Source organism: Bufo bufo, chromosome 1 (genome assembly GCF_905171765.1).
Source record: "Bufo bufo chromosome 1, aBufBuf1.1, whole genome shotgun sequence".
Lineage (NCBI taxonomy): Eukaryota > Metazoa > Chordata > Amphibia > Anura > Bufonidae > Bufo > Bufo bufo.
In genome coordinates, this window is record NC_053389.1 from 406,904,826 (window position 1) to 406,927,980 (window position 23,155).

The 23,155-nt window shown below is 50.0% G+C and overlaps 1 protein-coding gene across 3 annotated transcripts in view; it reads left to right on the forward strand.

Annotated features, from left to right (window-relative positions):
• Positions 1 to 23,155, forward strand: part of TCERG1 (transcription elongation regulator 1) — an 86,432-nt gene that overhangs the window by 26,760 nt on the left and 36,517 nt on the right. For all 3 annotated transcript variants that reach the window (XM_040406190.1, XM_040406206.1, XM_040406197.1), the window contains 5 exons: positions 735 to 895; positions 7,865 to 7,931; positions 8,706 to 8,832; positions 12,083 to 12,172; positions 13,528 to 13,646. In XM_040406190.1, coding sequence (XP_040262124.1) covers positions 735 to 895; positions 7,865 to 7,931; positions 8,706 to 8,832; positions 12,083 to 12,172; positions 13,528 to 13,646 — 564 coding nt within the window. The remainder of the gene's footprint in view (positions 1 to 734; positions 896 to 7,864; positions 7,932 to 8,705; positions 8,833 to 12,082; positions 12,173 to 13,527; positions 13,647 to 23,155) is intronic.

The window sequence follows — 23,155 nt, forward strand, 5'->3', positions numbered from 1 at the left end:
TCTCGCTTTGCTTAACACTAATTATAGGTATCGTATGCATCAGCCCTAATACTGAATCTTTTCCCATGAAACGATAAATCAATCTGCTAAGCGGCTCCTGCTCTTAAATATGCGGTCTACAGATCATACTGTATATTCAATGTGACATTACTCTTTAAGCATGTATCATGAGCTCTTCACGTGAACATAAAGACAGGGTTTTGTAGCCTTTTGGGTGTCAATCTAGGTGATGCAAGCAGAGGACTTAAAATCCATGAGAAATTAACACACAAGTTATAAAGTTGAGTTACGTTTCATTATACGGTAATTAAATAGGCACTGTCATGTCAACAATGCAGGATGCAATTCATATAATGGTCATATAAAGTTATTCCTTATGTACACACACGATTGCGTATTCTAAAAAGTCAACTGAAGCAAGAGGTGCACTTTAAGGATAATTTACATAAAATAGATGCCATGTCATGTAAGTAATAGGTTCTCTGCATAGTTAAAAAAAAAAAAAAAAAAAAAGCAATGCTGCCTTGAATTAATCATGCATATATTACCGTAAGCACTCGGCTTCTATAGAGCCACGATAACTTTTATATAGCATCAATATGTATATGGTGCTTTACAGTTAATCAGCTCTGTGGTAATATGACTGGCTTGGGTTACACCTGGGTAGGAACACATTACAGATTTGTTACCTTTTATGCCTTATTACTGCTTAAATGTTACTGTTCTGTTTTTAGGTGTGTGGTGTGGACAGGCGATGAACGAGTCTTCTTCTACAATCCCACCACACGTCTCTCGATGTGGGACAGGCCGGAAGATCTCATTGGAAGAGCTGATGTAGACAAAATCATTCAGGAGCCTCCACATAAGAGAGGATTAGAAGATGACAAAAAATATTGTGAGTTAACAGCGCCCAGTGGTTTACTTTACCTTAATGGATTCTTTTTTAAACGTGCCTACCTCCTCATGCTTTCCTTTATCTATGATGCTTGTGTAGTAATTGTAAAAAAATAATAATAATCAGGTAGTTATAGTTTCTGCTTTTTTTCTCTCCAAGGAGTGTTCTTATTTTTATTGTATGAAATCGGCTTCCAAGAAGTAAGCCAGAATTTTCTAGCTGTATACTGTTGCAGAAAATTTGAGCATTACCTGTATGTTTGGTTAGGCTACTTTCACACTGCCGTTTCTGGGTCCGCCTGTGAGATCCGTTTTAAGGCTCTCACATGCGGCCCAAAACGGATCAGTTCAGCCCCAATGCATTCTGAATGGATAAGAATCCGTTCAGAATGCATCAGTTTGCCTCCATTCCGCTCTGGAGGCGGACACCAAAATGCTGCTTGCAGCGTTTTGATGTCCGTCTGACGAAACTGAGCCAAACGGATCCGTCCTGACTTACAATGTAAGTCCATAGGGACGGATCCGTTTTTACTGACACAATATGGTGCAATTGAAAATGGATCCGCCTCCCATTGACTTTCAATGTAAGTCAAAACGGATCCGTTTGCATTATCATGAACAAAAAAAAAAATATTTTTTTTGTTCATGGTAATGCGAACGGATACAAGCGTTTGCTTTATAGGTGCGGATCCGTCTGTGCAGACACCAGACGTATCCGCACCTAAACGCAGGTGTGAAAGTAGCCATAGAGGGGTGATCCTATGATTAGTGTAAAAAAATACACAAAAATGACAAAGCCAGAACCAGCCCTGTATCTCACAAGCATCTAGAGCCCCCCCTATTCATTGCTCCCATCACTCTACTGGATGTTTTTCAAGCTGCCAGCTCAGGGACATGTCCTTTCTCAGGGCGCTTGTTTTTTCTGCAGCAGCTGTCTCCTTGTAACTGTTACAGCTTCTAATAAAAGATGAGGATGGCGGCAGTAGAAGGACAGAACAACAAACCACAGGTGGCGCTATACAGATACATTATATTGGATAACTCAGTGGCTATGCTGTGTTTTTAATTTTGCAATTGCAAAGTATTCAGATCCAGCAGCTGGTTTGAAAAATGTAGAGTAGTTTTTGTGAGACAACTTTATTAAGTCATACAGAATGCTGATGTGAGCAGTTTTAGCTGGTGTCTATTTTTTCTCGTACTTTTTTCCATTGGGGGACACAGACCATGGGTATAGCTTAGAGGTATTAGTAGGATGGACACTATGCAAATATAAAAGAAAGCTCCTCCTCCTCGGGCTATACCACCAGGAGGAACTCAGTCTTTGCTTAGTGTCTGGTGAAGGAGGATGACACTTATTGATTCTACTCCTTTTTGTTATTTTCTTTCTAGAGGGGGACACAGGTCGGCATTGCGCCTTACTGGTCCCCCGTGGAGTGCCCGCCGCCCTCTGTTGGACGCTGCCTGGCTGCCTCCATTTTCCCCCAAGAAGACAAGCGGATCCGGGCTCGACCTGTTAGCTCCGGCATCCCACCAGGTTCTGGGTCACCTGCTTCTGCCCTCCATCCAGAGCACTGTACTCAGGGAGTCAGATGTCTGAAGAGGTGAGCCCTGCTGGTCCAGAACAGAGGGCGAAGACTGCAGGAGTAGATAAGTATGGCTTCCCCTCCGGCCCCCCCCTCCTTATGGGATTTGGTGGCGGCTGGCTGATCAGATATCTTGGGGAATGGATGGGCCGACTGAGTGAGGGGAGATGGGTGTTTCGTTCTGGAAGGGGCATCTGGAGGCACTATACCTGCTGGGACCCTTATCACTGCTTTTCTCTTTATCCGCCGGTGCCTAAAACGCCAGCGCTGATTAGGGGCTTATTCTGAGGGCCGCAGACACTGGGGGTCAACCACCGGCCTTTATTAACCCCCGCCACGCCGCTTTTAGGCGTCGGACGTCTTCTTTCTTAAAGCGCGCTCTTTTCGCGCCTCTGACGCGTCCTGGGGGCAGAGCCTCGTGCTTCGCTCTGGCGTCTTCCCCCGCTTCCTGAGAAGCTCCTGGCTGCTCTCTGCTCCTCCGGTGGACGTCTGTGCTGTTGCCTGGGTGGTAGGACCTTTTAGCCCTTTTTTCTTGCTGTATCTGCTTGTGGTTGCCATCATGCCTAAGCCTGGGGCCCCCCTTAAATCTGCCAAGTCCTCTTCTCAGACGGCCAAGACCTCTTCTCAGATCCCAATGGGGTCCTGTATGAAGTGTCTTCTGCCGCTTTCTGTCTCTGGTATCTGTGCCTCCTGCCCTGCCCCTGGACAGGATCATCCTTCTCTTGCCCAGTCCAGTTCCCCCCCCTGTCCCTGCGGAGCCTGCGGTTCCCACTTGGGCATCTGCCATGTCCAGCGCGGCCGCTGACTTGGCCTTAGTCGCCAAGGCAGCCATGTCTTTTATGGAACGTATGGCAGTTTCCAATCCTGTGGCGCCAACCACTCCATTTCCTCTCAGTGGTTCCCTCAGAGGACGCCTGACTACTAAGAGGCAGCGTGAGCGGCAGCATCCCTCCTCGGATGACTCCATTTCCCCCCCTCGCCTACAGGCGCGTTCGGACGACTCTATCCCCCGCCCCCCCCCCCCAGGGAGCGCAAGTCTGAAGGAGAATTGTCCGGCTCGGACGAGGTAATGGAGCGGGACCCCTCGCCTAAGCTCTCCACAATGGTGGCTGACTTAGTGGCGGCTGTCCGAGACACTTTTAATCTCCCAAGGGGATTCTCCTCCTTCCACTAGTCGGGAGTTCGCCCTTTTTCCGTCCAAGAAGCCGGAGGCTGCCGCGTTTCCGGTCCATGAGGAATTTTCCACGGTCATATCCAGGGCCTGGGACCGTCCTAATCAAAAGTTCTCTGCCACCAAACGCATGGATACGCTTTATCCTTTTCCGGCTGACAGTGTGGAGAAGTGGTCTTCTCCCCCCAAGGTGGATCCCCCGGTGGCCATATTAGCCAATAACACTGCCCTCCCTGTCTTAGACGGCTCCTCTTTGCAGGACGGTGTAGACAGGCGCATAGACTCTCTTTCCAAGTCCATTTTCTCACTGGCAGGCACGTCCCTGCGACCTGCTTTTGCCTCAGCATGGGTGGCCAAAGCCCTCTCTGTGTGGTTGCAGCTCCACCACCAAGACCTGGCGGAACAAGATGCGTCTACTGACACACTGGATTTGGTTCGCCAGATGTCTCAGGCTTCTAAGTTCCTTTGCGAAGCTTCCATGGACATTGCTTCCGTCTTTGCCCGCATGTCAGCCATCTCGGTCATTCAGCGCAGAGAGGTCTGGTTAAAGGTGTGGGACGCCGACGCCTCTTCCAAACGTTCCCTCGCTAATCTCCCCTTTTGGTGGTTCCAGACTTTTTGGGGCTCAGCTGGACCAGTTCATCTCTGCCGCCACTGGGGGCAAGAGCACTCATCTTCCCCAAACCAGGTCCAAGCGCACTTTTCGGACCAGGTCCTCCGGCTCCCGGTACCAGTCCTTTCGCCGCTTCTCGTCTAGTAGGACGTCGCCTGCTTCCTCCGCTGGGGGGGTCTCAGGACTCCCGCAAAAAGCCCTCCTTCAAGCCCCAGCCTTCCTGGCACCAGAGGGCACAGTCGGCCCGCCCTGCTGCTCCCAAGCAGTCTTCCGCATGAAGGGGCGCCCCCACCCCTCGTGGTGGGGGGCTGCCTGCTCTCTTATCATCAGGTTTGGAGGGCTCATGTTCAGGACGCATGGGCTCTAGAAATTGTAACATCAGGTCACAAGATAGAATTCGCTGCCGGAACGTTATTTCCCTTCTCGCATTCCGAGGGATCCGGCCCGAGCCTCGGACCTCTTGATGGCAGTTTCCTCCCTTCTGGACCGGGGTGTTATTACCCCAGTTTCCCCAGAGGAACAGGGCACAGGTTTCTATTCAAACCTGTTCGTGGTCCCAAAGAAGGAGGGGTCGGTGTGTCTGATCCTGGATCTAAAGCTGCTCAACAAGTGTCTGCTAATGCGGAGGTTTCGAATGGAATCCCTCCGCTCTGTTATTGTTTCTCTTCTTCCAGGGGAGTTCCTCGCGAATGTAGACATCCAGGACGCCTATCTGCATGTCCCGATCGCAGAATCTCACCAACGATTCCTGCGCTTCGCTATTGGTGGCAGGCACTATCCGTTTGTCGCCCTTCCTTTCGGGTTAGCAACCGCCCCTCGGGTCTTTACCAAGATCCTAGCGCCACTCATGGCGCTTCTTCGCACCAGGGGCATTCCTTTGCTGCCCTAACTGGACGACATCCTGATAAAGGCCCCCTCGCTTCCACAGGCCGAGTACAGCGTCCGGATCACTGTTCAGACTCTGGAACAGTTCGGCTGGCTGATCAACTTCCCAAAATCCTCTCTCCTCCCGTCCCAGAAGCTCTCTTTTCTGGGGGATGGTTTTGGATACCTCGGCCGCCAAAGTGTTTCTTCCAGTCTCCAAGTCCTCCCAGATCCAGAGGGCAGTGTCGCACCTGCTGCGCTCCCCGTTTCTCTCCATCCGGGAGTGCATGCAGGTCCTGGGTCTTATGGTAGCCTCTTTCGGGCCGTACCATATGCCCAGTTTCACACTCGTTCGCTCCAACAGGAGATCCTTTCCCTCTGGGACAAGACCTCTCGTGGTCTGGACTCTCACATCCGCCTGTCTCTGCGGGTTCGGGCGGCTCTTCCCTGGTGGCTGTCCCCTATGAACCTGACTTCTGGAAGATCTTTCCTCCTGGACGATCGTCACCACCGATGCCAGCCTTCTGGGTTGGGGCGGCGTTCTCCTGTCCCGCACGGTTCAGGGGGTTTGGTCGGAGGCGGAATCTCGCCTCCCGATCAACATCCTGGAGCTGAGAGCGATTTTCCACTCCCTCTCCCATTGGACTCCTCTCCTTACCGGCCGCCCGGTAAGGATTCAGTCGGACAATGCCACGGCTGTGGCTTACATAAACCATCAAGGCAAGACACGCAGCCGGGCGGTGATGCAGGAGGTGAGGAAAATTCTGCTGGGGGCGGAGTCTCACGTTCCGGTGTGGTCAGCGGTATACATTCCAGGAGTAGACAACTGGACAGCGGACTTTCTAAGCCGCAACAAGGTGGATCCAGGCGAGTGGTCTCTGCATCCGGAGGTATTCGATGACGTCTGCCGCCAGTGGGGCCGTCCGGATGTGGACTTGATGGCGTCCAGGCTCAACAACAAGCTCCCGGTGTTCCTGGCTCGTGTCCGGGATCCGAAGGCGTACGGGGTGGACGCGCTAGTGTCTCCGTGGCAGGACTTCAGCCTCCTCTGTCTTCCCTCCACTTCCTCTGCTGCCGAAGGTTCTACGCAAGATCGAGGCGGAAGGGATTCCGACCGTTCTCATCGCCCCGGATTGGCCTCGCCGCGCATGGTTCTCTGACGTGGCTCGGATGCTGGCGGACGCCCCATGGCCTCTTTCCGACAGAGAAGATCTGCTGTCTCAGGGCCCGCTCTTCCGCCGGAATTTACAGTCACTTTGTTTAACGGTGTGGCTGTTGAAACCGCCATCCTGAAGAGGAGGGGGTTCTCGGATTCAGTGATTAGAACCATGATCAGAGCGAGGAAGCCGGCTTCCTCCCGGATTTACTATCGTACCTGGAAGGCCTTCCTTGCCTTTTGTGAGAACTCGGGTTTTCCTCCCCTTCGTTTTTCCATCCCGATGGTACTCTGGTTTCTTCAGTCCGGACTCGAGATGGGACTGTCGTTGAGCTCCCTGAAGGGTCAAGTTCGGTCCCTCCATACGTCCCCCCTTTACCTCCTTGGGATCTGAACTTAGTCCTGCGTGCCCTCCAGACGGCCCCGTTCGAGCCTCTGAGGGAGGTTTCCCTCACTTTTCTCACCTGGAAAGTGGTCTTCCTTGTGGCCATAACTTCCATCAGGCGGGTATCGGAGCTGGCCGCACTTTCCTGCCAGGAGCCTTTTCTGGTTTTTCACCAGGATAAGGTGGTGCTCTGTCCGGTTCCCTCCTTTTTGCCCAAGGTGGTCTCTCCCTTCCACCTTAACGAGGATCTTGTCCTGCCCTCCTTTTGTCCTTCTCCGGCAAACTCCAAGGAACGCGCTCTCCATTCCCTGGATGTCGTCCGGGCCCTGAAGGTGTATCTGACGGCTACCGCCTCCGTCCGCCGTTCAGACTCCCTCTTTGTGATTCCTGAGGGACCTCGTAAGGGTCTGGCGGCCTCCAAGGTCACTGTGGCGCGATTGATCCGCTCGACTATCTCCGCGGCTTATCGCGCTCGTTGTAGGGTTCCCCCGGCTCGGATTACCGCTCACTCCACTAGGGCGGTGGGAGCTTCCTGGGCAAGGCGCAATCGTGCCTCTGCGTCTCAGCTGTGTAAGGCGGCCACCTGGTCGTCCTTACATACTTTTACGAAGTTTTATCAGCTGCATTCGCTGGCTTCGGCTGATGCTGTCTTTGGCCGCAGGGTTTTGCAGGCTGTGGTTCCTGTTTGACCGTTGGACGTTCCTCCTGGCGGTGTTGATATTTTTTCCCACCCCATGGACTGCTTTGGGACGTCCCATGGTCTGTGTCCCCCAATGGAAAAAAGTAAGAGAAAAGGAGATTTTTTGTGAAACTCGCCTGTAAAATCTTTTTCTCGTCTTTTCCATTGGGGGTGTCCTGTTGAATTCTGCCTGTTGCAGGGGGGTTTTTCAGTTCAGTTCTGTTTGTGGTTGGACCTCATGGGCTTTGGTCTGATGGCTTCCATTATTTTTTCTTGTCTCCTTCTCCTACTGTTTTTGCAACGCCTGAGTTCCTCCTGGGGGTATATCCTGAGGAGGAGGAGCTCTCTTTTATATTTGCATAGTGTCCCTCCTACTAATACCTCTAAGCTATACCCATGGCCTGTGTCCCCCAATGGAAAAGACGAGAAAAAGATTTTACAGGTGAGTTTCACAAAAAATCTCCTTATTTTATTTTTTTTATGTTTAGTATAGTTCATGTTTTTTTTTTTGTTTGGCAGTCAAAGAAGATCATGAATCAGCCGAAGATGCTAATGATGATGAACCCATAAAAGCGAAGAAGAGGAAGTGAGTTTGTCTAGTTTAGGCTTTCATGCAGTGCTGTCATCTAATTAAGGGGGTGTCTAGCGCATTAGAAATTATCCCCAAAGAATTGATGTGATAAAATAGTAAAAAAAAAAAAAAGACTCCTCTTATTCCACTTACAGTGCTGCTGCATTGGTTTGTGTTTGTTTTCAGACTACAGCAGTGATGTTGCTGTACGTGGCATGTGACCTCTAATGGTCCACAAATTGTAGATCCGCAAAATGCAGATGCAGTCTGTGTCTATCCCACACTTATTGCGAGCTCTGTTATAAAAATGCCTATTCTCGTCTGCAAAACGGACAAGAAAAGGACATGCTCTATAATTCGTGGCACGGCCTCACAGAAGCGGACAGCAGATGGATGATGTCCATGTCTTGCCTGCATTTTTTGCAGCCCAATAGAAATGAGTGGATCTGCCAAAAATGTCAATCTTACACGGCCGGGAAGTAAAGTTGTGCGAATGTAACCTAAATATTTTCTGTGCAGTAGTAGAAATAAAAAGCATCTCTTCTGTGGCATTGACTTAAATTAATTGAAAGAACTTTACACAGCAGGCTCCTGGGTAGGAAAATCACTCTTCACATTGACAAATGCTAGTTCTCATGAAGTACCCTTACAGCATGTCGGTATGGGTCAGACAAATTTGTAGCAGAAACCAGTAGACAGCTATTGCAATGATAGGATTTGTTTTTTGGGCAAACCTTCTTGTAAGCCTGTAAACATCTACACGTTTCTCCTTTTTCTTATTTTTTCTAGAAAAGAAGAAACCGAGTCAGACAAAGAAACTGCTATGGATGCTGAAATTAAAGCTGCCCGTGAGCGAGCCATCGTTCCACTGGATGCTCGAATGAAACAGTTTAGAGATATGTTGCTGGAGAGAGGGGTTAGAAAATCATCTTTTGAGATGTATATAAATCTTTTCTGATTTTTGCATATGAATCACTAAATCTTCAGTAACAGGCTTTTTTATTCTACGGTAACCAGTTGCTTTCTTCCATTTAAAGGGTTCGTTCCATCTTATAAATCGGTGGTATACTGTTAGGTCGATTTATTATAAAATGATAAAAGGAGAAATCTCTATGTATCCAACATTAGAGATCACTGTTTTTTCATGGGTGTGTTTGGGACTTTTCACCGTTTTTAGTTTGTGGTAACAAAATATGTGACGCTTTTTCACATCCAGCTGATACATGCACTTCTGTAAGTGCAGTGGTCTGTTAGGTTACAGTAGTTGCAACGTAAGCTGCCTATACACATTCAATGGCTTGTTTGTTTTATGGCTATTTGTCCTGTCTCCCCCATATACATGTATGCTTGGCTGAGCTTGTGTTTTCAATGGGAAAATGGAATAAGCTGCTGTAAGACTCCTCCGGCAGCCACTTATCTACTGGCATAACAAATATAGGGCATGTTGAAACTCAGCATGTCCAGTCCTTCTTTCTTTGGACTTCTGCCAATAAGGGAGGGTTGGGATATCCCCAAACAGATGAGATAATTGTCCTGGGCTACCTATAGCATTGTGTTTGGATGACTTTCCTCTAACTCAATAAAGTTTGCAGGACTCTTGGGGAGGATTTAATAGCAAAAAAATAATTTTTGCAATGTGTCCCTGGGTTAGCATAGTGGCTCCTGTCCCCGCCAGACCGGAAGTGATGTACTGTGTACATGCACATCACCGCAGCTGGCAGATTAGTGGCATCAGGGGTATTGTGTGTGAAAGGCATGTGACCACAGGCTCTCAGCAGTCATGCCAGTCTTGTCCACGTCACAGATTCTGGTCTAGTGTGAATGGGAACTGCTTTGCTGTAACCAGGACACTTTGAAGAGTTAAAGGGAGTCTCTTAACGGATACATTTTTTGTATGCATTAAATGTAAGACAAAAACATGATGTGAACCCAGCCTAAAATGTGTTTTTCCCCGTATATACTGTTATAATTGGTTAAATAATACTAATATAACCAACACAAAATTGGCATTGCCACACCCATAATGACCTGATCTGAAAAAGAATCATATTAATTGACTTGCAGTGAATGCTGTAAACAAAACATAAAAACTACAGCCCGTCGCGTAAAAAACCAGCCCTCACACAGCTGCCTGCCAGAAAAATTTAAATTGAGCCTTAGGTGTGGCAATGCAAAGAAAAAAAAATATTCTTAAAAGCGATTTTATGATAAAGTAGTAAAACTGGAAATAAACCTGTATAAATTTGGTATCGCCATAATTGTATCAACCCGCAGAATAAAGCTATCATATTTTATATATATATATATATATATATATATATATATATATATATATATATATATATATATATATATATATAATTTCCCCCAAAAATAAAAAATACTGACAATTACTTTTTAATTATTTTTGCCCGACTCGCCTCTCAAAAAGCGTTTAAAAAAGTCATATGTTTCGCAATAGCTATCATTAAAAACTAAAGCCCGCCCCACAAAAACAACCCCCTATACAACTACATTGACGGAAAAATAAGTGTTATGATTGTAAGTATATGGCAATGCAAAATACAGATTTTTTTTATTTATTATGCAAAAGGATCAGAGCATAAAAAATATATAAATTTGATATCACCATAATCGTATCGGCCCACAGAATATCATATATACCGCTTGGGGAATAATAATAAACAGTGACAGAATTGCAGTTTTTGCTCACCTCACCTTCCCAAAACTGAAATAAAAAGTGATCAAAAAGTCCTATGTACCCCCAAAAAATTCCTTAAAAAAAGGAGACCCAAAATCCGCAAGGTGCTCCTTCAATCCTGAGGTCGTATTTGATTCAAGTAGCATTCTAGTACCACATATGGGATATTTCTAAAAACTGCAGAATCGGGGTGATAAATTTGGAGTATGTGTTCCATTATGTCACCTGCCGTGTCCCCATAAAATGAATTAAAATTAAAAACTTGCCAACGTAAAGTAGACACATGAAAAATATTAAAACCACGTGTGGTATGACAATCTGTCATGAACATCTTGCAAATTGTAACTTTTTCCAAATTTTTGTTAAATTTCTAGACAAACACAAAACATAGCAACCCACATTTGCCACTAACAAAGTACAATATGCAATGAAAAAAGGTGTCAATCCCACTAGAAGTGTTCCAAAGTTATCACAAAGTGACAAGTAGTGTTTAAAAAATGGGGCTTCATCCTTAAGGCCAAAATAGACTTTGTCCATAAGGGATTAACTTGCTCCCCCTCTAATGATGAGATGACTTTGCTCATGGTGTCCCAGTCTATAGAACAAAGCAGACAAGTGAGCCACAATAAAAAAAAGAGAGCATCAGCCTGTTTTAGACGATGTGAAAACCACAGCTTGCTATATTTTAAAGATTTCCGCTCTAGACTGTCTTTTTTTAATGGGTGAAATCAATGGCCAAATACTTGACACACGTGGTTGTAATTGTGGATTTTTTATGCTGTGTGACTCCAGCTTAAAGAATGCCACGGCTCCCCTATTTTAGCCTTACAATGTGAGCATACATAAGCAGTGTGGGAGCAAACTCAGTATGGTAAAGATTATGATGTAGTTGGGCACCATTCTGTTTTGTTAAGGAATCTAGTTAAAGAAATACACTTCAAAAAAAGCTTCATTAACACTTTAAACTACAGTCACTATAGAAAATGCTATATAGATTAATTGGATTTATTAAAAAGTGTTTGGCATATGTTTGTAGTGCAAATGTGCTTTTAAAACTTACAGCAAAAGTGACCTGCAATGAATAGAGTCGCATTGCTTGCTTTTGGGTATTGAAAGGGTTATGTGTTTCCAACCTTCACAAGGCGCATTATACATCTTCAAGGGTTGCTTTTGAAGTGCTTCCTAAATGTCACTCAGTAGTGGCTATTTTAATGAGTTATTAGCTCTATGGGCCTCTATATAATAATGATAGTGTTTAAAGCCAATTAGTGCTGAAAATGTGCTAACCTCCCACTGGTCGTCATTCATTAGTGATGAAAACTTGATCACGGGTTTCTGCTCTGTCCTCCTTTCAGCAGATGTCCTATAGGTTTACAAACAAGCCTTCTGTCTGAGGCTCCCACGATTTCACTATTCTAATAAGCAACCTTAATTCTCTGGTTCTTCTTTGTTTTTTACTATGAAGGTATCAGCATTTTCTACTTGGGAAAAGGAGCTCCACAAGACCGTATTTGACCCTCGTTACTTACTCCTCAACCCGAAAGAAAGGAAACAGGTAAAGGAACACATGGCAGATTCTTTACCTAGAAGGGTTGGACAGGCTAAAGGCATATTTGTAGGATGTAGAGACCCAAAGTTGTTAGACAGTACAGGTCACATCTTCAGGTGATATTTAGGGAATCTTTCACTGGCACCTCCCTATCAAACTTTTCACAGACACATAGCTGGGGTTCACCTGATTAAAACGCTGTTTCTCGCTTGTGTCTTGGGGGACACATAAGACCATGGGTATAGCTGCTGCCATTAGCAGGTGATGCTCCTCCCGTCAGCTATACCCCTCCTGCAGACACTGAGCTAATCAGTTTTAGCTTAGTCTCCGTAGGAGGCAGACATACCTACTGTGCAGGTCTGCTAAACATTTTCTTCTTCCTTTTTCTCTTCAGTCACATCTCCTGGGCCCAAAGGCGGTCACAAGCACCTGTCATCCCATACAAGAGATGGGAATCCATCAGGTCACTTGCTGCTGCCCCGTTTTCAGTGGCAAGAAAACAACTTGCAACAGAAACTGTCGCAAGTGACGTCTAAAAAGTGACAAACACAATATTTGCGACTTTAGTACGCCAAAAAGAGGCACAGTGTGATAAATCGCCCTTTTAGTTTTTGTAGGGACCTCTGCCCCCCACCTACAAACTGCATGTTCAGTAAGTTCATCAAGCATCTGGACTGTCTGCCAGGCACTCTTTCACCGTGGGATGTCAGGATTCCTCTGCTCCCCTCTCTGGCCTGGGAGGGGTTACTACCTTGGCTCTGTACATAACTTTTCCAGATGTGGGGGCATATCCTAGCAATATGCCCCCATTGTCTGAGATGGAGAAAACCCTTTTAAGTGTTTGACATCTCAGTAGTTTAGAGAGAAGTTTATTAGATGACTGGCACAAAGTGAAAGTACCAAGTCATACAACTAGAAACAGTTAACCCTTTGTGACAGAACAGCTGAATATTTTTAATAAAGGCCAATTGAAAAAAATATTTTTAGCCAAAAATGAGTAACATGCAATCATAAAAAATAAATAAATTGTACATAGCCGCTCCAGTGCGTGATGTCGCTCTGAATAGGACCATCCACTGGACTTCTAAGTATTGAAAGAGCAGGGATTTTATTGAATAAATGCCATGGTATAATAACGTTTTCCATAAAACCATATTGCAATCTGTTCAGCTTATCCAGCTCTATAACATACTGCCTGCAGATTGGTCTGCATGTCCCTGGTGATAGGTCCCCTTTTAGTCATTGGGAAGTTGCAGTGATAAATTAGAATTTTTTTGTAGCCTGATGCTTTCATAGTTTCTATGTTTTTACATTTATTACACTACATGCTGCTTATGCTCCTGTCGTTGGTGTCTTTATAGGTGTTTGATCAGTATGTCAAGACAAGGGCAGAGGAGGAAAGGAGGGAAAAGAAAAACAAGATTATGCAATCAAAGGAAGACTTCAAGAAAATGATGGAGGAGGCAAAAATTAACCCAAGGTTAGTACATTAACTAATTTTTAGTAGATATTCATGTCTGGCTTACACAAGTTAAAGGACGTTTTGCTTTGATTATTTTCCTGAATTTAATGTCTAATTGTCCTTTTTAGCTTATTTTTTATATGGTGTAGGGACACTGATGTTAAACATTTTTGTAATCTACCCTCGTAGAAATCTCAAACACCTCTCCATTCACACACTCTCAGACTCTCTCTCACCACTATCCACCATATCTTCCATTCATGACACTGACACAGTTGCTGCTTTGTACACCACCACAATTACTTCAGCCCTTGACTCAGTCATCCCTCTCACACACACCAGAACCCAGCAAATCAGTCGACAACCCTAGTACACTTATCAGACAAAAAAAACAGACAAACTTCCAGAGTCGCAGAACAGCGTTGGAAGAAAACCCACTCCAAGGAGGACTTTATCTCGTACAAAGAAGCTGTTCTCAAATTCAAGTCTGCACTCTTCTAAACAGGACTACTCCACTACTCTCATATTATCTTTCTCCCATAACCCCAAACAACTGTTTAATACCTTTAACTCTCTATTCTGTGCCCCTTCCCACACCCCTCATCTCAGCTGAAGACTTTGCCTCATATTTACGTGAAAGCTTTAAACACCCCCACAACACCCCTAAACAGCCACCCAAAGCTCTTCCCACATAACCCAGTTTACCACCAACACAGAAGAAAAGCTTTCCAACTAAGGCTACTTTCACACTAGCGTTGTTACTGGATCCGGCAGGGTTCAGCAAAAACGCTTCCGTTACTGATAATACAACGATCTGCATCCGTTATGAACGAATCCGGTTGTATTATCTTTAAGATTGCCAAGACTGATCCGTCATGAACTCCATTAAAAGTTAATGGAGGACGGATCCGTTTTCTATAGTGGCAGAATGTGGCAGAGAAAACTGATCCGTCCCCATTGACTTGCATTGGGGGTCATGCCGGATCCGTCTTGCTTCACATCTCAGGACAGAAAGCAAACCACAACATGTTGCGGTTTGCTTTCTGGTATGGGAACGCAACTAAATGGAACGGAATGCATTTTGGAGCATTCCGTTCAGTTCAGTTTTGTCCCCATTGACAATGAATGGGGACAAAACGGAAGCGTTTTTTTCCGGTATTGAGCCTCTATGACGGATCTCAATACCGGAAAACTAAAATGCTAGTGTAAAAGTAGCCTTAGTCTCCAAGTCACACCTCACCATCTGTGCACTTGACCCAATCTCATCGCACCTCATCCCTAACCTCACCACTATAGTTATCCCTGCCCTAACCCACCTCTTCAACCTATCGCTAACCACTGGCATCTTCCTGTCCTCTTTTAAACATGCAACCGTCATATTTCACTGCTCCCATTTGCGTCCAAACTCCTAGAACATCTTGAATTGTCCTCTCACCTCTCATCCCACTCACTTTTTGATCAGGTGCAATCCGGTTTTAGACCTAATCACTGCACTAAAACTGCCCTAACCAAAGTCATTAACGATCTGCTAGCTGCCAAAGCTAAACGTCACTACTCTGTGCTCCTCCTTGACCTTTCCTCTGCCTTTGACACTATATTGACCACTCTTCTACAAATCCTCTCTTTTCTTGGTGTCAGACCTAGCCCTCTCCTTGATCTCCTCGTACCTCACCAACAGAACCTTCAGTGTTTCCCATTCATACACTACCTCCTCATCACGCCCCCTCTCTGTGGGCGTCCCTCAAGGGTCTGTCCTGGGTCCCCTGCTTTTCTCCACTTATACATTCGGCTTGCGACAGCTCATAGAGTAACATGGCTTTCTATACCACCTCTATGCTGACGAGACTCAAATCTACCTCTCCGGCCCAGATGTAGCTTCCCTCCTATCCAGAATACCAGTGTGTCTGTCAGCAATATCTTCATTCTCCTCCTCCCGCTTCCTAAAACTCAACATGGAGAAAACTGAATTCATGATCTTTCTGCCATGTCGCTCAGCCTCCTTAACTGACCTGTCCATCTCAGTTAATAACATAACACTTTCTCCAGTCTCGCAGGCCCGCTGCCTAGGGGTAACATTGTATTCTGTCCTGTCCTTTTAAGCCACACATCCAAACCGTCACCTCCACCTGCCGTTTTCAACTTAAGAACATCTCTCGTATTCGTGCCTTCCTCACCCCTGAGTCAACTAAAATCAGCCCTCATCTCCCGCCTGGACTACTGCAACATCCTCCTTTTGGCCTCCCATCCAGTGTTCTCGCTTCCCTCCATTCTATTCTCAACTCTGCTGCCAGGTTAATCCACCTCTCCCCATGTTGTGGCCAGGGGGTGGGATCCATCCCTTCTCTCTCGGGAGAGGGAGGGGGACTTTCCTAGGGCCCCCTGCCCTCTTCCTTCCTCCTTTTCCCTCCTGGCCTCCTTTTTCCCTTCTCCTTGGTCATTCCTCTTCCTTTGCTGCCTCTGCCGGTCCACTCCCTGGCCTCCCATCTACTTTAGTCCCCGGCTTCTGCCGGGACTAGGCCGCATTTCTCTACCCCCCCCCCCCCCCCCTTCCCTGGGCCCCTGGTTCTCCTTTTGCCCTGTTTTTCCCCTCCCTGAGCGTCGCTCCCCCTCAGAAGCCCCCCTCACCAGTTTTCTTCATTCCGGAGGACCCCCGGCCTCCCGCGATTCCGTCCCGCCGACAGCGCACCTTTTCCAGCCACCTCATTAATCGAGGCCCCAGCTTCCTCCACGCCTAGGTCGCATTCTCTCCCGCCCCCTTCCCTTGTTTCCCGGTCTTTTGCTGGCTCCTCTCGGCTTCTGGAGGAGCTCCTCCTATGTCAGCCAAGCGCGGGCTTTAACCCTCTGGGTGCTGTGTTCTGTTGAAATAGCATCCATCTTGCCAGCAGGGGGGTCCTTTGATATTCTGCAGCTGCTGCAGCACATCTTGGTTGTCCCTGGGATCCAGTAGACAGTTTTTGGTACAAACTTCTTATGCTGGGTAGTGGGGGGGTGTCGCATTTATTTGGGTGCGCCCAGGGCGATAAAGGGCTGCCACGTAGTCAGCCTGTCCCTGTTTGTGCGCAGTCGCTCCCAGACCCTCTCATGACTACCTGAAGTACTTCTCTGTCGGTCTCTCCTGACCGGACCTCTTCCCTGCCCCAAGTCATAGGGAATCCTGTCCGACTCTCCCAGTCTGGCAGAGTCGCTGCACCGACTGCCTGACCAAAGATTGCGGCCACCTCTGCCCTCCCAGGGACCCTTCCACGGATGGAGCACTCTCTGCTAGGTGCCGCAGACGACCTCTGGTTGTCACAACCATGTCCCGCTCCTCCTCGGCATCCTCGGGTCACTCCCAGTACAAGCCTGAGGCTGGTGACAACCCTTCCCTGCGTTCCATCCGCTGCCTCGAGGGACACCTCTGCTCAGATTTTCTCTTGGTAACAGAGCATCAGGCGGTCTTCAGGAGTGGTTAAAGACAATTGTCCGTACATTTTTTTGTACTTTATTTGGTTTGCAGAGAGCTGTTGCATTGTATTTTTCTCGCCCATATTCCTTGGGGGACACAGGAAACCATGGGTATAGCTCTGCTCCCTAGGAGGCGTGACACTAAGCGAAAGCTGTAAGCCCCTCCTCCATCAGCTATACCCTTCAGCCTGGAGAAGAGACTGCCAGTTTTTGCTTAGTGTCCAAGGAGGCAAGACACCCCCTGCTTATGCAGGGTTGTTATCCTATGATTTTTATTTTTACGTATTTGTTGTTTTTAACTCGGTTTTTTTCTACCTACAGGGACAACAGAGGTGCATTAGACCCCTCTGTTTCTCCCGGGGTTGAGTTGCGCCAGTGCCGGTAATTCCGCACTGCCGCCTCCCCCACAGAAGACAAGGTGGACCAGGGCAGCCTCGCTCCCCTGCGTCCCGCCAGCTCAGGGTCGCCCGCACGCCAAGTCCCTCCCCCGGCTTCCTGCCACCGCGGTGCCAGGAGCTGAAGGGGCGACCCCCGCTGGATGGACTGAGGGCGAAGACAGCGTATGGTGAGAGTGGCTGCTCCAGCCTCCCCTTCCTCCCTCCCACCGCTGCTACCAACATGGCCACTGTTACATGGCCACTGCTACAATCCCGGACAACCCCCCCCCCCCCCCCCCCCCCCCGCATTTCGGGACGTTACCGGGCTTAGTTGGAGGGCAGTTTATCTGGGCAAGTCCTAGAACGCTGCCTTACAGGGGACGGCTGCAGACTTGCAAGCCGTCTGCTACATCTAGGCGCGGTGGGAGCCGTTTTTCCTGGCATGAACGGCGCCATGTCATGGCCGGCACTTCAACATCCTTGGGGGTTAAAATCATTTTGCCGCGCGCGCGCGGCTCTGCTTCGGCTTCAGCGCGGCAGAGGGGGGGCGGAGCTTCCTTACACATTCAGCTCCGTGCTGCTGCGCTCCGCTACTTCCGGGTTCATCTCTCTGCCGTGCGATCCTGAAGCCATTCAGCTCCGTGCCGCTGCCTCTCCTCCACAGCCTCCTCAGTCTGTTCCCCATTACAGCTGCCGCTTGTATCTCCGGGTCTGGTAGGACTGTTTAACCCCCTCCGTGCCACAGTACTGTTGCTTGGTTCTCACTTTTAAGTGCAACATCTTTCCACCATGTCAGACCCTTCTGCAGCCGCCAAGCCATGGTACCATGCCTGTACTGCTTGTAGGGAACCCTTTCCCCGGGGGGGCAGTCTGATCCGCACTGTACTGCATGCCGAGCTCCACCGCAGCCTCAGTCGCCCGCTGTGTCGCTCCCTGCTTCCTCTGACCCGCCTGACTGGGCTAGATCCCTGTCCCAGGCCGTGGAAAGCCTCACTCATGTCGTGGGCCGCCTAATAGACAGGCCACCTACCCCGCAGGACGCCACTCTGACTGTCGCGCCCTCCGGGTCCACTGCTTCTGCCGCTGCAGCGGGTTCACCCTCTCCTAGTGACCCCTCCCGAGCTAGGCACTCTCAGAAGCGTATTAGAGTAGAGCGAGCCTCCTCCTCGGATGCCTCCCTCTCCCCGCCACGCGTGCGCACCCAGACGAGCCTCTCCTCTCCAAAGGATTCGCTCTCTGAAGGTGAATTGGCGGCTTCAGATTTGGAAATGGACTCGGCCCTGCCGTCCAAGCTAGCCTCAGCGATGGGTCAACTCATCTCTGATATACGTGACACCTTTAAGGTGCAGGATGACCCCCCTAGCTCGGACGCAGCTAGCGTCTCCTTTATCAGACCCAGGCAGGCCTCAAAAGTCTTTCCAATCCACTCTGATTTCTCCTCCGTGGTGTCTAAGGCTTGGGCTCGCCCGGACGCCCGTTTTGTCAACCCAAAGAAGCTGGACATTTGCTATCCTTTTCCAGCCGATGTCGTGGCCACATGGTCTTCCCCACCCAAGGTGGACCCCCCTGTGGCCCGGCTGTCAAAGAACACGGCCATCCCTGTTCCCGACGGGTCCTCTCTTCAGTCAGCGGAGGACCGTCGCATGGAGACCCTGTCCAAGGGCATTTTTGCTGCCTCCGGTTCTGCCCTCAGACCGGTTTTTGCCTCTGCTTGGGCAGGGAAAGCAATCTCTGCTTGGGGTACACAGCTGGAACAGGAGTTGGACTCGGACATCCCCATCCAGGACCTACGTTCCTTGGCCCAGCTTATTATTCGGGCCGGGAATTTTGTCTGTGAGGCCTCCCTTGATGCGGGAGCCCTTATTGCACGCTCCTCCGCCCTGGCAGTTGCCGTCAGGAGGGAGCTCTGGCTGAAGGTCTGGAAAGCGGACGCTGCCTCCAAACGTTCCTTGGCGGGGCTACCGTTTGCGGGTTCCCGCCTTTTCGGGGTCCGCTTAGACGAACTTATTTCAGAGGCCACGGGTGGTAAAAGCACCCATCTTCCTCAACCCCAAGCCAGGGGCGCCCCCCGCGGACGCCCTGGTGCGTCTCGTTTTCGCTCCTCCCGCAGGGCCTCTGGGGCTCCCACCACAGCTGCCGCTTCGGCTCCTCCCCAGGACAAGCGTAGGAAGCCGTTTTTTCGGGCGCAGCCCTCCTGGCGCAAGCCGCAGGCTGCCCGCACACCCGCAGCAAAACAGTCCTCTGCCTGAAGGCGCGCCCCCACCCACCCGGGTGGGGGGCCGGCTCCTCCTTTTCAAGGACGTCTGGATGGCTCACGTCTCGGACGCCTGGGCCCTCGAAATTGTGTCCTCCGGATACAAAATCGAATTTGCATCCTTCCCTCCGGATCGGTTCTTTCGCTCCCGCCCCACGCGAGACCCGAAAGACGCGGCTGCGTTCTCCGCGGCCGTTCAAGCCTTACTGGACAGGGGGGTGATTACCCCCGTTCCTCTAGAGGAAAGATTCCAAGGGTTCTACTCGAACCTCTTTGTAGTTCCCAAGAAGGGAGGTTCGGTGCGGCCCATTTTGGACCTCAAAAAGCTCAACCGTTTTCTCCTCCTTCGACGGTTTCGGATGGAGTCCCTCCGCTCCGCGGTGGCTTCCCTGGAGCAGGGAGATTTCATGTCTTCCATCGATATACAGGATGCCTACCTCCATGTTCCGGTAGCCCAGTGTCACCATCGCTTCCTTCGATTCGCCGTGGGGGACCTCCACTTCCAATTTGTCGCCCTTCCCTTTGGACTGGCAACAGCCCCCCGGGTGTTCACCAAGGTCCTGGCCCCGGTTTTAGCCTTACTCCGTTCCAGGGGTGTTTTTCTGCTACCGTACTTGGACGATATCCTCATCAAGGCTCCGTCCCTTTCTCAAGCGGTTGCCAGCGTGGATCTCACTCGAGAGACTCTGGCGAGGTTCGGTTGGGTCATCAACTTCCCCAAGTCCTCCCTTCCCCCCTCCAGACAACTCGTCTTCCTGGGGATGCTTTTAGACACGGGAGCGGCGGAGGTACGTCTTCCCTCGGAAAAACGTCTGATCCTCCGTGGGGCGGTTCGGGGTCTCCTTCTCCACCGTCGACCGTCCTTCCGCTTCTGCATGCGGGTACTGGGGCAGATGGTTGCCTGTTTCGAGGCGATCCCATTTGCGCAGTTTCACTCCCGCCCTCTCCAACGGGCGATCCTCTCCTCCTGGGACAAATCGCCGCAGTCTCTGGATCATCCCTTCCATCTTTCGCCTCCGGTGCGGTCATCTCTCCGCTGGTGGTTACAGTCCCCTCTTCTGGGCAGGTCCTTTCTGCCACTCAACTGGTTGGTGGTTACAACCGATGCCAGTCTCTCGGGCTGGGGAGGCGTGTTTCCTCCCCGATCCGTTCAGGGCATTTGGTCTCCATCGGAGTCCAAACTCTCGATCAATGTCCTGGAACTGAGAGCGGCCCTTCTGTCTCTACGACACTGGACTCATCTGCTGAAGGGTCATCCAGTTCGTGTACAATCAGACAACGCCACGGCCGTGGCGTACATAAACCACCAGGGGGGCACTCGCAGCGCTGCAGCGATGCGGGAGGTCACCAGCATTCTCCGTTGGGCGGAAGCCCACGTCCCGGCCCTATCTGCAATTTTTATTCCAGGGGTGGACAATTGGGCGGCGGACTTCCTCAGTCGCACCACCGTCGACCCCGGCGAGTGGTCTCTTCACCCGGAGGTATTCGAGGCCATTTGCCTTCGTTGGGGCATTCCGGACGTGGACCTCATGGCCTCAAAATTCAATCACAAGGTCCCCGCCTATCTGTCCAGGGCCAGGGATCCGGGAGCTTGCGGAGCCGACGCCCTCGTTCTTCCTTGGCGAGGCTTCGCGCGCCCATACATATTCCCTCCCATCCCTCTCCTACCCAAGGTCCTTCGGAAGATCGCGGCGGAAGGCGTCTCGGTGATTCTGGTCGCTCCGGACTGGCCCCGCCGGTCTTGGTATGCCGACCTCATGCTGCTCCTGGCAGACGCGCCCTGGCCACTGCCCGCCAGGGAAGATCTTCTCTCTCAGGGACCGATCTTCCACCCGCGTTTAGGGTCCCTACGTTTGACGGCGTGGTTGTTGAGACCACCATCCTGACACGTAGGGGCTTTTCTGCGGACGTCGTCCGCACCATGATCCGCGCACGTAAGCCGTCCTCTTCTAGGATCTATTATAGGACCTGGAGGACTTTTTTGGGGTTCTGTGCCGATCTGGGGATTCCTCCGCTCCGCTTTTCTCTCCCCACCGTTTTGTCCTTCCTGCAGAGCGGACTGGCCCAAGGTCTAGGCCTTAGTTCTTTGAAGGGTCAGGTATCTGCGCTGTCAATTTTGTTTCAGCGCCCTCTGGCCCCCCTTGGTCCTGTCAAGACCTTCCTTCAGGGCGTGGCTCACGCGGTTCCCCCGTATCGCCCTCCGGTACCGCCCTGGGACCTGAACCTGGTTCTCTCAGCGCTCCAGGCTTCTCCTTTCGAGCCTCTGCGGACGGTTTCCTGGCGACTTCTGTCCTGCAAGGTTATTTTCCTTGTAGCCATCACCTCTCTTCGGAGGGTGTCCGAATTGGCTGCACTCTCCTGTCTGGAACCTTTCCTAGTGTTCCACCAGGACAAGGTGGTTCTTCGTCCGGTCCCTTCCTTCCTTCCTAAGGTGGTCTCCGCCTTTCATCTGAACGAGGACATCGTTCTCCCCTCTTTGTGTCCTTCCCCTTCCCATCCGCGGGAGAGGAAGCTTCATCGCCTGGACGTTGTCAGGGCGCTCAAGATTTACCTGGAAGTAACCAGCTCTTTCAGGCATACTGACTCGCTCTTTGTGGTCCCGGAAGGGTCGCGCAGAGGGATGGCGGCATCCAAAGTTGCTATCGCTCGTTTTGTCAAGATGGCTGTTACTGAGGCTTATCTCGCCAAGGGCAGGGTTCCTCCCCTTGGTGTTACCGCTCACTCCACTAGAGCGGTCGGGGCTTCCTGGGCTCGGAGAAATCGGGCTTCTTCGGAGCAGATTTGCAAGGCGGCCACTTGGTCCTCCTTGCACACCTTCACCAAGTTCTACAGGGTGCATACTCATGCCTCGGCTGACGCTGCTTTAGGCCGTCTGGTGTTGCAGGCGGCAGTTGATTGATGCCTCTGGTGTTGGTTGAGTTTGTTCTGGTCCCTCCCTTCTGGGACTGCTCTGGAACGTCCCATGGTTTCCTGTGTCCCCCAAGGAATATGGGCGAGAAAAGGAGACTTTTGTATTACTTACCAGTAAAGTCTCTTTCTCGCTCTTCCTTGGGGGACACAGCACCCGCCCTTCATTGGGTTACAGTTGTGGTTCCGGCTTGGTTGCCCCCGTTGGGGCTCGACAGTTCTTTTGCCGGTTGGTGGTTATCTTTCACTACTTGGACACGCAACTGGCAGTCTCTTCTCCAGGCTGAAGGGTATAGCTGATGGAGGAGGGGCTTACAGCTTTCGCTTAGTGTCACGCCTCCTAGGGAGCAGAGCTATACCCATGGTTTCCTGTGTCCCCCAAGGAAGAGCGAGAAAGAGACTTTACTGGTAAGTAATACAAAAGTCTCCTTTTTACTTTGTGTTTTCAGCCATAGCAACGTGCAACTGCGCATTGGGATGTGCTGACTGACCCCCTTTTTCTTTGCAGTTTGTACTGGAGGAGTGGCTGACACCTCAGTCGTACA